Source organism: Kogia breviceps, chromosome 17, assembly GCF_026419965.1.
Source record: "Kogia breviceps isolate mKogBre1 chromosome 17, mKogBre1 haplotype 1, whole genome shotgun sequence".
Taxonomy (NCBI): domain Eukaryota; kingdom Metazoa; phylum Chordata; class Mammalia; order Artiodactyla; family Physeteridae; genus Kogia; species Kogia breviceps.
This window is the reverse complement of record NC_081326.1, coordinates 64,045,868-64,059,688: the sequence shown is the minus strand read 5'-3', so window position 1 is coordinate 64,059,688 and position 13,821 is coordinate 64,045,868. Positions and strand designations below refer to the sequence as shown.

Here is a 13,821-nt window from a genome sequence, read left to right as displayed (position 1 = left end):
GAGCGGCTGGGCCCGTGAGCCATGGCCGCTGAGCCTGCGCGTCTGGAGCCTGTGCTCCGCAATGGGAGAGGCCACAACAGTGAGAGGCCCGCGTATTGCAAAAAAAAAAAAAAAAAAAAAAAAATTTCCGGACATTCAAATCTTGATTATCAAGACCAATTGGATACGAATTCTTATCTTAGAATGATGACTTAATATTTTTTTTAAACAAACTACCTGTATTGCAGATGCAAAAAAAAAAAAAAATTATTTTTTTAACCATCCCTTCTTGTTTGCGTAAGTGCATATAGAAAGGGGAGAATAAATCTCTCGGTATCACAGTTCTCTATTTTTTTCAGGCTCCAGCACAAATTCGTAAAAATTCCTATTATCTAATGATTAACATTACATCCAATTCCTTTTTCTCGTGTTCTGAAGGTGTGGTTGAAGCTCCTTCAGTTTCTTCCTGAACAGATTACTAATTTGTTCCCTCATGTCCTGTTTTTCCATGTTGACACTATCCCTCCAGCTGAATGGACTTCAGAGGAGAAGTTTAAGTGCCTTTTCCTCCAGCGTGAACGCACCGCCTCGGACTGACCACCCCTGGGAAGGTGTCACTTCCCTTCCTGCGACAACTCACCAGGCCTTTTTCTTCCGCTTGTGCTTGGACTCAATCATGCGAACAATGGCTTCCTCTTCATAGGTGTGGCCACACACTTTATTTTTCACTGGCTTCTTCATTTCCAACTGCAATCAAGGAGACATCAGGCTTTCAGGAATGATAGTGATCAGCTTCCAGTAACTTCTCCAAGCCAACAATTATTTGGCGCTATGTTTGCCTAGACCTGGGGCTTCCGAGGTTTAACCTCCCCGTCTCATGGCTCTAGATAACTCCTAGGGCAGATGACCACATCAGAAAATGCAGGGAGACCAGTGGCACCAATGACACTTGGCCTGTGGGCCAAGAATTTATTCCTAGACCCCTAAGGGCATCAACGACTGAAAACTCTTTCCCAGGTATACTCTTCAACTCTCATCCCTTTCCTTTCCTCCCTCCTCAACTCTAGACATGAAATGAAGTCAGAAAGCAAACAGGAACCCTTTGCCTCTATGAAGTGAATTGCTTTTTCTTTCAGGGGAAGGAGGAGAAAACAGTACCTGCGTAATGGGGCAGATGAAGTTGGTCTGACTTTGGGTCACAATCATATCTTCATCAACTCCTTCTGTGCCGTCAGCCTCTCTGTCTGCTTGAAGACCATCTAGAGGGAAAAAGGGAAGTTGCTGAGTCTTGTTGGTCTAACATGTCAAGGACAGGAAGGGATGGAAGGGTCTCTTTGGTGTTAGCCCCTGCGCTAGGTGCTTGGATGCATATTAACTCTTCTGCAGGGGAGGCAGGACTCTGCCCATGTTTGGTAAGGAAACAGATTTGGAGCAGTGAAATAACTTTTTCAAAGTTACAGAGAGTGAATTTGTGAGGGAGTACTCTTCACTAATCAAGAATGTGGCTTTGGAGTCAGAAGGACGTGGTTATCTTTGTCACTTCCAGCTGTGAGACCTCGTGCTAGCAAGGTCTGTTTTTAACGTCTCTGTAACTGTATTGCAAAGATTAAGAGGTGAAGAATTTGGTGTGCTCTGCACAGCTCCTGGCACAAAGACACATTCAATAAATGATAGTTACTGTTGGACCGTACAGGGATTCTCAAACTTTTTGGTCTTAGAACCCTTCTGTACTTTTAGAAATTATTGAGGATGCCAATAAACTTTTAAAATGTGGTTCATGTTTATCAAGATTTGCCATGTTAGACATTAAGACTTAGGAATTTTAAAACATGTATTTATTTATTAATTTAAAAAGAACAACCCCATGACATGTGAACATAAATGACATTAAAAGAATTAAAAGTAATTATATTTTCCAGAACAAAAAAAAAAGTTAGAGATAAGAGTGGCATTGTTTTACATTTGTGAAAATATCTTTAATGTGTGGCTTAATAGAAGATAGTTGGATTTCGATATCTGTGTATGCGTCCAATCTGTCGTGATATCACATCACACAGCCTCTGGAAAAAATTCACTTATGAAAAGAAAGAGAGTGAAAAGGGAAAATGACATCTTAGTATTATTATGAAGATAGTTTCGACCTTGTGGATATCCTGAAAGGCTCTCAGAGTACCCTAGGGGTTCCTGGCCCACACTTTGGGAACCACTAAGTAAATGAGTGGTGGGGCGAACTTTGAATATAACTTATTTGATTCTGATATCTGTGTTCTTTTCGTGGTCCTTGCCCCTCACCAAGGGAAACTAGGTAATAGATGGCTTCTGAATGGGGTACTGAGAGAATCTCACATGAAAGCCTTTCTTTCTGGAGAAGGCAGACTTGTCATTCTGCACTGAAATCAAAGATCAGTAGTGTTTTTTTTTTTTTTTTTTTTTGTGGTACGCGGGCCTCTCACTGTTGTGGCCTCTCCCATTGCGGAGCACAGGCTCCGGAAGCGCAGGCTCAGCGGCCATGGCTCACGGGCCCAGCCGCTCCGCGGCATGTGGGATCTTCCCGGACCGGGACACGAACCCGTGTCCCCTGCATCGGCAGGTGGATTCTCAACCACAGCGCCACCAGGGAAGCCCTGGATTTAGGTTTTAATTTAATAATTTCCAAGTATGCTAAGATAATTGCTGAGAAATTAATAGCCAATTATAGGTTAAATCACTTACTTGTAGTCAACCGTCTTCCAAAGCAAAATTGTAAAAATATCTTCAAAAAATTTTGCCAGCAATAAAATTATATTTAATGTGGAAGTTGCCATAGTTTAGTACGTTTGCTATGATGTGAGTTGGGGCTTCTGAAATAATTTTCCTTAGATCTATGAAGAGCCTTTGTGCTTCCCAGAACCTGTCTTTGGTATGAATAGTGCAAGAGTCAGACTCTTAAAAGAGTCCTCTTATCAACCCAATGATTCTTCACGATGGTTCAGGAAAGTTGGACAGGTAAGGAGAAAAGTCAAGGAGCAGAGCTGAGAGCTATTCTGATTCTCTGATTCACTTTCCAAAGCCTCCTCTTGCCGGCTGCTGCCGCCCATTTCTAACTGGGCGTTTGACAGTCAAAATAAAAGTATCCCTTTGTCCATTTCTTACAGGGCTTACTCTGAACTGATAGATTTCTGACTGTATACGTTATGCTGTGGAATTCACCAGAAAATCTGTTGGATGAATAACAGGGTTCAGCCAATGTGAAAGACTGTGGTTTTTTTTTTTTTTTTTTTTAATTTTCTATTTTTAAATTTCAAAAAGTAGAGGAAGCAAGAAAGCACAACTCAAATGCAATGCCAACCACTAGGGAAGGCTGTGTGGGGAACTTAGAAGCTGTAGGTGGCTATCAACAGCAGCGATCACGAAAGAAGAAGGTGACATAAGTGAGACTGGGAAAGAATGCCAACGGTGAGTAATAGCCCACGGACCGAGAGTCTAAAAAGAGAAAGAGCCTCAATAGCTAAACTTCTCCGGAGCTAGAACATTTCCTCACCCGAAATCTATATTTATAGAAAGTGATATTAACGTTGGGATTCTACAGTGTGCTAGAACAAAAGGTCACATCTGGCAATAAATATCACACTAATCTATACAAAAAGACAAAACTTTTTGATAAGCCCGCTGAAAGGAAGATTGGAGAGAAAAAATACAGATCGTCTACTAGAATCACGAAAACTTTAAACTGAGGTTATTTATCCTTATTCTCCCATTTACTGGAGAAAACGGAGATCCAAAGACATTATAGGTTTTGTCCAAAGTCATGCAGGGAGTTAGTACAGTAAATCAATGTATAGCTCTACTTTCTTGGCCTGCTTAATTTGAATACTAAAACCAGTGTATAGGTTCTGGGAGCCATCCCTCCCTCCCCCAGATATTATTTTATTAATAATAATGCCTCAAGTTTACTGACTGCTACATAGCAGCTACTATGTTAAGCACTTTATATACATTATTTCATTTAATCTGCACAAAACACCCATGAAGAACAACTCTATTGTTATTCCTACTGAATAGACAAGAAAACTGAAGCCTCCACAATATTTTTAAGGCAAAAGTAGAAAATATCAGCATTATAATAAAGAAATAAGTGGATTAAATCCATTTGTTATTCAAGAGATCTCAGAAAAATTTCTGATTAAAAAAGGAAAAACAAGATGATGAGTCACTCTGTTTTCCATATACATAAACAAAGCATATGCTGTCAGAAGTATACGCTCCAGCTGTCAGCTTCCGCCCAGATGGGCAGGTCTCAGACCCACACCTGACATCCATGCCCGGGCCCAGGGCACCCAAGCGAAGTACTGAGGAGGGAAACCGGGGCAGGAACTAATATCTACAGAGCACCCAGGGGGGATGTATCAGGACTGAGTTAGTAACTTGAACGGGATTTTTCTGATGTCATAAAATAAAAACCAAAAGGAGAAGATATGAAAATGCTTGTAGTAGTAATTAGGTAAACAATCAAGGATTTCCAAAAGTCTATGAATATTCCCCAATGATGTAAGGTTAGGAGGTTGGTAAGGGCATTTGTTGGATCCCAAGATGTGGGTTCATGGTTAGTTAGTGATGACTGTCAATGAACAGCTAAATCTTCATCTCAGTCATCCTCCTCCTAGGCGCTCAAGCCCAAACCTTTGGAATCTTATCTATCTATCTATTTATCTATCTACCTATCTTGTTTATTTTGGCCATGCTGTGCGGCATGCGGGATCTTAGTTCCCCAACCAGGGGTCGAACCAGTGCCCCCTGCATTGAGAGCATGGAGTCTTAACCACTGGACTGCCAGGGAGGTCCCTGGAATCATTCTTGATTATTCTTTTCCCTTCATTCCTCACATCCAAACCACTGGCAAGTTCTGTTGACTGGTTCTCAACTATATTCCCTAAATTGAAATCCAGCCTCTTTTCTCAATTTCTACTGCATCTTAGTCCAAACCACTATGGCCTTCTGCCCAGAGCTCTTCAGGAGCCTCCTAACTAGAATCCCTGCTTCTTACAGGGGTCACGACCTCTAGCCCTCCACCCCCGCCTGCTTCTCACAGGGGCCTACATAGCCCGCTCCTCTGATCGGTCCCCCTCTCACCCACCGTGCTCGAGTCACACTGGTCTTTCCTCTGCTTCTGGAACATGCCAAGCTCTTTCTCATCTTTGGCTGCTATACTAACCTGCCTGGAATGTTCTGCCCTCCGGATCTTTGCTTCTTGTCCTACTCGTTCTTGTCATTTAAAAATGTCAGTTTAAATGTTATGGCTTTGGAGAGGCCTTCTCTGACCTCGCAAGCTAAAGAAGACACCAGCCCTCCTCGACCCCATCGCTCTGTTGTGACTGCACAGCGCATCTCTTTAAGTGCTGCTTTCTTGTCTGTCTCCCTCTCTTCTACTTTCCCCTACTCCTGTTCTCTTCCAGGAAAGCAGGGACTTCATTATCTTGTTCATTGCTGTTTCCTAGATTCTAAAATGTCCTTGGCATGTAGTGGTAGGTGTTCAATAAGCATCCCATTAGTAAAGTGCTTCATCCAACAAGGCATGAGCGGGCATACTTCTCGCAAGGATATACTTAACATATTTAACAGATGCGGCAACACAGACACACACACACACACACACACGTCTCACACAATGATGATTTTATAGGTTTTAGGCAAATAACAGAGAGGACTTCACTCTAGCTTGGGGTACAGCCTTGGACCCTGAATTCCACGTCAAAGGCAGCAAGTAACTGTTAAGTGTTACAATTATAGCAGGCCGTGTGGTAATTACAAAGGAGAATCCAGACATGGTTTTGTGGTCAGAAAATACACTTGGGCCTGGCCACACACAGCCCTCGTATTAGTCACTTGTCTGTCTTCAGGCAACCCAAATTTGGCTGACAGACAGTTTTACGCCAGCTGGGAATAAAAGTTGATTGCTATGTGCTTTTTCAATTAAGCCTCAGACATTTTTCTAAAAGCATTTTTCTCTTAAAAGTTAGTAGCAAATATTTTACAAATATTTGTTGCCCGCCCGAAATGCTTATTGGGCTGCCTGGATTATTTTACTTGCACTGTTCTGGGATGGCGTATTTGGAGCAGCTGAGCTGGTACATGGGAGATCCCCTCCCTAACCTGCAAAAGAAGGTTGATTCCAAGTTGGAAGCTCTGCAGCCACAGTGTCTGCCTATGTGTCTGTGCCGACTCCTGACTTGTTGCCCCACCAAACAGCCCACAGGCGGGGTTATGAGTGGCCTCATCTGTGAACTTGGACGTGTCTTAGACTCCAAACGGAAAAAGAAGTGGTCAGCAGGCTCAGTCTCTTTGGCTTGGAATTAAGAGGAGTGTGTGTGTGTGTGCGTGCGTGCGCGCGCATTGTTTTGGGGTCTACTCTACTACTAACGGGTATCTAGCCTTGTTCTTACTTTCTTCCTGGGATGAGTGGCCTGCCCCGAATGCTAGCACTTTGGTTGGGTCCAGTTACCATTGAGGGAATCCTAGTTTTGAAACTCTCTGGCACTGGCTAAGAGCTAAGACTCTTCTGTGTGTGAACAGCTTTTGCAGAATTAAAATGCAGATCATGTCTAGAAAGGGCCTACAGAATTAAAAATTTCCTAGGTGTTACAATCTTCACAGGATAGCAAAATTCTACAAACACAATTTCAACAAAAAATATTCAGCAAAGGTAGATTGAGTTAATCAGAACAATGGATAGAACATAGTAAGGATCCGATAAACATTATTTATCATGTATATATTTTATTATAAACCAATGCTATATAGCTGTAAATTGTTGCTGCTATTGTTATTTTTATCACTACTTTGTCCCAGGCTGTATGCTTGGTATTGGCAAAAAATAATCCTTGCCCTCAGGGAGTCAGTCACACAGGACAGATATATACGACACAAAGCAGTCTTGTGAGGGCTATGCGCATACAAGATACTGTGGAAAGAAGCTCCCAGGAACGAACAGCGTCAGCCTCTCTGAGGAGCTCATATTGATCTGTGACAATGAGGAGGATCTTTCAGCTCACATCATCTGAAACAAGTCTGCTGCCCCCTTAAACATGAGCATTTAATTCGCAGCTACCTCAGGTCAATATTTTGATCGGTATTCTTCCTTCTTCGGTTGGCTAGAATCTATATTCATCTCAGATTCTACACATTTGGAAGAAGCTATATAAATCCCATACAATTCAATCCAACCCAATCCAATCCAATCCAGTCCAACCAAACACAATCCAACCCAACCCAACTCAACCTAACCCAATCCCTGCAGCCAATCCCCTTCCTTTGAAATCCTATAACACCTACTGTATATACCATACTCTTTCAGCTTAAATTTCTTCATTATTCAGTTTTTTCATGTGGATGGAACTTCTTTTCTAGGTAGATTGAAAGCTCCTTGAGGACAAGCATTGTGTGTTCAAGCCAAAACAACTCAACTCAAGTCATATTCATTGAACACCTGCTCTGTGCCAAACGCTACACAAATGCCCGTGGATATGAAGAGGATTAAAATCCCGTCTGGTGGGAGAGACAGATACAAACACTTATATTCTGTGCAGTGAGTGAAGTAACAAATGTGTTTCGTACAAAGAAGAAAAGTAACCTAGAAGATCGCGGAAGGTGGGGTGAGGAATCAAGGTGAACGTCCCTGAGAAAGTGATGGCTAAGCCAGGCACTCCAGGGAGGTGTGATAAGAAGAAGGAAAGACACTCAGGCAGTGAGGATTAGAGTGTTTAGGAACACGGGCTCGGAGACAGCTTGCCCGGGTTTCAATCCTGGTCCCATCACTTTATCACCTGGGTGCTCTTGGGTGGGTTACTTTACCTTTTTCTGTTTCCATCTTCTCAGCTGTAAAAGGGAGTTTACAATCTACCTCACAGAGAATGAACCTACTTCACAGAGCTGTATGAGGATTAAATGAATTCGTGTATGAAAAATTCTTAGAAGGGTGCCCGGCAAATAGCAGGGGGTCAGTAAATACTGTTATGGTTATTAATATTATTACTCAGAATTCCCACGGAGCTAGCATAGAGTGGGTACCTGCAACATATATGCTCTATTAAATAAAAACGATGTGCTATGAACTCACCCAAAGAGAAACCACAAGATTGCTGGACCCGGGATTCTGAATGCCCAGGTCAGAGGGAGGCCTAAATTAGCCCAGGTGTAGTTAGCTGACGGGGCACTATCAACGTCTTTGGTCTCCTGGCTGCTTTCGCTCCCAAAGCTCTTTCAACAAACTCCTCTAAAGATCTTGAAAGGAAACTGAATAAAGACTTGTTAATTTATCTGCTGTTGTTTTAGACACGTTCTTTGTCCTCAGCTGACATCATGTATTAATTTGCCTCCATTTCTTTAAATACTGTCAAAATACGTCATCTGTCAAAATACGAGGGTTTTAAAGTAATCAGAACCCGGTGCATTCTACTGGTGGGACAAAAACCAACCCTTTGAGATCTGGTCATACAATGTCCACTTTTAAGTCAATAAATACTGAAAATATCGCCAAATTCAGCACATGCATTTAGTACTTGTTATGCAAGTACAGAGAAGGTTTGATGCCCATCTCTAGGTTTCTAAGCCAAAGCAGACCACCGAATGCACACATTCTATTTCTTTGCTTTGGGCAATTAACTAGAAAACCACATGATAGGAAAACTGATTTGCCGGCATCGAGAAGGTATATATGAGTCTCAGCTGTTTAGATCCACGGAAGAGTAGGAAGCAAGCAGAGATCAGAAGATGAGAAATCCCATTTGGGTCCATCTTATGTTTCCTTATTTTAGAGGTTTGCAAATACCGCCTATCCAGGTACCCAACACAGTAGATGCAACTTATTCCCATACGCTTTCCAATCTCTATCTTTAAACTACCTTGACTCTGTCTCCTTCTTTCCATGCTCACTGCTGCTGCCCTAACTCCAGTTCTCAGCCTCCCTATTTAGAATGTTGCACAAGTTCTTTATTTATCTCTCTGCATCAGTCTCTCCCCGACCTCCTTCTACACCCCAGCTCAACTCTCTCAGCCATGGCCTCCTAAGCACAACAACAAGACTTTTCATTAGTTGGCCCAGAGTATCTTCATCTCCCTCCTCAATCCCATTCCCCATATCCATCCCAAACTCATTACAGTTTGCTTACACTTGCCAGGCTATTCTGCACCTCTGCTAGCCCTTCCCCTAGCAATCTGTGACCACACTTCAAGACTAATTAATTCAAGTATTTCCTCCGTGAAGCCCCAAAGCAGAGGTGATACCTCCTTCAGCCCCCAGAATATCTTTGTAGATGCTGGAATCATTTGTTTACTTCTCTATCTTCCCTACTAGACTGTGAATTCCTTGAGGGGAGGAACTCTGCCTTATTCATCTTCATATTCTCAGGGAGCCAGGCAAGGTGCTGGAACTTAATAAATGTCCCCTGAGTGACTGGTTGCCAAAGCCAGAGAATGCTTTGATTATTGTTATATATAAACTGACTGTGATAAGAAGATGAAAACAGTAAAGAAGACTGTTCTGTAGGCAAATATTTTAGAATAAGACAAGCTGGTCTTTGATCTAATTACTTTTTTCCAGAAAGGGAGCCATTTTACACCATCTAGGTCATTCCACTCTCCATTCTCTGTTCCAAAAGAGAATGCAAAAGCAAACTACCAAAAAGCAAGATGAAAGAGGTCGTGTTCCAAGAAATAAACTATTCCACGCTATGTCTTTATATCATCTCTGATTCTATTCCCTTGCCCAGGGGAAAGTACAATAATCATCAGTTATGAAAAATGTGTAAATCATCTTAAGTTTATTGAGTTTAGCCAGAGTGTACATGTAGTGACATGCAAGTACAGCAGTTTTTATAACAGAGAAAAACACTGGGGAAATCTAGATATTTGACAGACTGAGAATTTCAGTGAACTGCGAGCGACATCACCACTCATAATCTGAAAGAAATTAAGAACAATCTTTATCATCAGAAAATGCTTATAACAAGAGGTAGAAAAAAATGAAATTAAAACTATATATGTAGTGTGATTAAATAATCTTAAATAAATATGGTATACAGAAAAAAGACTGAAAGAAAATATGACAAAATATTGCAGTCCACTGTGTCCTGGTGGCATAACTACTGTATATGTGAACTGGCAGTAGAGAAGGAATCGAGGGCAGTTTTTAATTTTTGAAGAATAATGATTTCATTTGTAATTTCTATAACCGGGTACTGTTTATGAGAGCAAGTAATATTTGAGAAGAAAGTAGGACTGGTGGCAATGGGGATGGATGGATTTGTTTATTCAATTTGTCAAACTGAAAGAGAGAAGAACAAAATCAGAGATCATAATATTTTAAAAAGGAAATTTACCATTTTTAATTGCTCAACTTTAAAACTGCAACACTTCGGCTTTGGGTAAGACAGGGATTATGACACCATTTCCATCCCTGATACATTCGAGATTGATTATCCTAATGACAGTTGTAATATTTCACACTTATCTGCTCCCCTACAAGGTAATCCATCACAATGTAATTTATACAACATCTTCTCTTCCATCTCCTCTAATTTCGAAGCTCTAGACAAAACAAAAATGAAATTCCTGTGTAGAATGCAAGACTTTAATAACAGAATAAAGCCAGCACCAATATCATACTTTGTTTTGTAAAGCTTCTCGAAATAAATGAGAAATCTTGATCTTCAGACGATAAAAGGTAAAGAGGCACTGAAGACGTCCATCGTGGGATAAAGCTCAGTGAAGGGGGAATTATTTGTCTTACTAAGTGAGGGCAGGCCTCAAGTCTAATCGGGTATGTTACTCTGTAGGGTTTACCCGGCATGGTAGTTACAAAATGCCTCAGAATCTGGCATTAATTAAATATGCTTATATTTCCTTTCTACATGCATCTGATAAAGAGTATCAAGGTTTATTTTATTTTTAATTTTTATTTATTTATTTTAATTTTTTTGGTTTTTTTGCGTTACGCGGGCCTCTCACTGCGGCGGGCTCTCCCGCTGCGGAGCACAGGCTCCGGACGCGCAGGCGCAGCGGCCATGGCTCACGGGCCCAGCCGCTCCGCGGCACGTGGGATCTTCCCGGACCGGGGCACGAACCCGTGTCTCCTGCATCGGCAGGCGGACTCTCAACCACCGCGCCACCGGGGAAGCCCCCAGGTTTATTTTTGATCCATTTAAAAATTCTTCTTTATGGTCCCACAGTGTAGTCATTTTCAAACAAGAAAAAAAAAAAAAAAAAGAATAGAAAAAAGAAAGGGGAATAATCTCCAAAGTGCATTCCATATGGAAGAAATTTAAAAAGGTGAGAGCCCGAGGGACCAGATCTAGTGAGGCTCCACAGTCCTGTCAGCCGTCAAGTCAGCGAAGCCACCCAAAACAACAGCCCGGCTCCCAGCCTGCAAAGTGCGCAGAGCCGTTCGGGGCTTCCGAGAGGGATGAACCCACAGACGCTCTGGGCCACCTCGACATCTGTTTTCAGTTTTCAGGGTCTTGTCTGAAGTTAGCCTAACAGAAAACATACCAAAGGGGAAAAAAAATCCCTGCCAACTGGAAGGAAGAAGAAAAATGCCAGAGACAGAGAGATGGAGAATGGGGAGGAGGACGAGGGGAAGAAGGAGGGAGAGGGAGGGAGGGAGGGAGAGAGAAAGAAGACAGGAAGCAAGGGGTGAGGGGTGTGGGGCACCTCGCACACCACGGAGCCCGAGGAAAGGCCCTGGCGGCGCTCACACACCTAGAACCACGTCCTGTGGCCAAGCCTTCCTTCTGCTGTCCCACCCCTCCTCCTCCACTTTCCACCCTCTACAAAACCTTCCGCACGTGCAAAGGAAAAAGACACATGACTTCAAAATCGGGAGCAGCTTAGGACACAGCTCTTGTGAATGCATACAATAGATCTGAGTCATTTGTTCGTTTTGTAAACATGGAGAAATCACACTTTTAAAACTTCCTCATCTGTGATATGCACAGCACTTGACAATATGCTTAGCATTTACTCTTCTCCTTATCCACACCTAAAGATGTCAGGAGGGATAAATTTTCTTTCTCAGTGAGAGCTCACATACCCCAGGGCAGGTGGCAATTAGGAGCGAGCTCGCTAAGGGAGGCAGAAGCGGGCCTGACAGTGGCTGGGCCACGCAGAAACACAGAGAATCTCACCAAGGCCACTGCCTTCCTCTGGGAAAGCTGCTCACTCAGGGACTCCCCCATACCTCCCAAACTTAAATCCTCGGTAATTACCTGTTTCTGCCACTGTCTCCCCGACTAATCTGTAAGCCGTTCAAGGACAGGGACCACCTTTGCTCATCATCTCTGCATCGCAGTGCGTGGCGCATGATAGGAGCTCAGGGTTGATACCTGGCATCCAATCTTAAGGGCGGTTTAAAAATTACACCGTTCACCCCCTAGCTCTTCTGCAGAAAAGCGGTTCTGTGCAAGACCCAGAGAAGAGCTCTGTAAAGCATGGACTTCAGGGGGGTGGGTTAAGTCTGGATCTAGGTACCACGTGGCTCTACCATAAATTGGGGGATAGGTGTTGAAGTTCCTTCAGGGGAACACTGTCTCTTCTCAACTATTTCATTAGGATACAGTGAAGATGAGATGAAATGTTTTGCCCTCTTTAGAAAAAAGGACGTAACAAATACATCCAGGCAGTAACAAGAACATCATGAGGAAGGAGAACCCTGGAGACAGTTTCTGAAAGGGCAAAGCAGGGTGACTGGCTGATCTTGTTCATTTTCAAAGCCTTTGGGGGGTTCAAGTTCTAGTGCTGCAGTGTACGGTCTATGGACATTCACGAGCTCCAAAAGGTAGCACTGGACTTCCCTGGTGGCGCAGTGGTTTAAGAATCCGCCTGCCAATGCAGGGGACACGGGTTCGAGCCCTGGTCTGGGAAGATCCCACATGCCACGGAGCAACTAAGCCCGTGTGCCACAACTACTTAGCCTGCGCTCTAGAGCCCGTGAGCCACAACTACTAAAGCCCGTGCGCCTAGAGCCCATGCTCTGCAACAGAGAAGCCACAGCAGTGAGAAGCCCGCGCACCGCAACGAACACCGAAAGCAGCCATAAATAAATAAAATTAAAAAAAAAAAAAAAAAAAAAAAAAGGTAGCACTAATGGGAGTGAAAGGTGGTAAGGAGGGACAAAACAAAGGAAGGAAGGAAGGAGGGAAGGAAAGAAGGAAGGAAAGAAGCAAAAAGGCTCTCAGAACTTGCTTTACAAACTCTATAGAAAAACTGAAAGATCTCAACTAACTACCCTTCGGAGCTTCTAATGAGGGCGATGCTGTTTGAGCCACAGTCTCCAGCCTAGAGTGTGGACCTGATCTGGATTGTGCAGGAAGTAGTGAGAGAGCATCAGCTCATTAGCACACATCCCCCAACATCGCAGAAGGACAAGGCTGTACAGTAACTCTCTGGTTTCCCTGAGGACAATTCTCTTCCTTAGCTAAAAATTGAGACAAAAGCCAAACGTGGTGAGACAGCTGGTTAAGTGACTGGGGAAGAGACTCACTCACTCTGAGTCCCTCAACAAGCAGCCCCGTGAGGGAAAAGGTAGCAGGGAATTCAGGGGCCGATAGACGAGGCGGCTAAAAATACATAAAGGGTGAACATCAAGGAGGACGAGACATTATGCAGGGGAGGTAATCAGCACACTAATTACAGGGGTCATAATTAGGAGCGATGGAATGAAATTAAGAAAAGGAAAATTTTAATTGTCAGGAAAAACTTGGTTGGGCTCATCGTGAGGGAGAGGTGAGTTCTCTCATAATCTTCACCCAGTCTGAAGGCCACTCATCTGTACCGAGTTGGTTCAGAATGAGCTAGAAATTATTTAAAGGGAAT

General features: G+C 43.0%; 1 protein-coding gene across 4 annotated transcripts in view; it reads right to left on the bottom strand.

The window, feature by feature from the left end:
* NSMCE2 (NSE2 (MMS21) homolog, SMC5-SMC6 complex SUMO ligase) overlaps positions 1-13,821 on the bottom strand; it is a 221,352-nt gene that overhangs the window by 7,285 nt on the left and 200,246 nt on the right. For all 4 annotated transcript variants that reach the window (XM_059043179.2, XM_067017870.1, XM_067017871.1 and 1 more), the window contains 2 exons: positions 1,138-1,238; positions 620-726 (listed from right to left, as the gene is read on the bottom strand). In XM_059043179.2, coding sequence (XP_058899162.1) covers positions 620-726; positions 1,138-1,238 — 208 coding nt within the window. The remainder of the gene's footprint in view (positions 1-619; positions 727-1,137; positions 1,239-13,821) is intronic.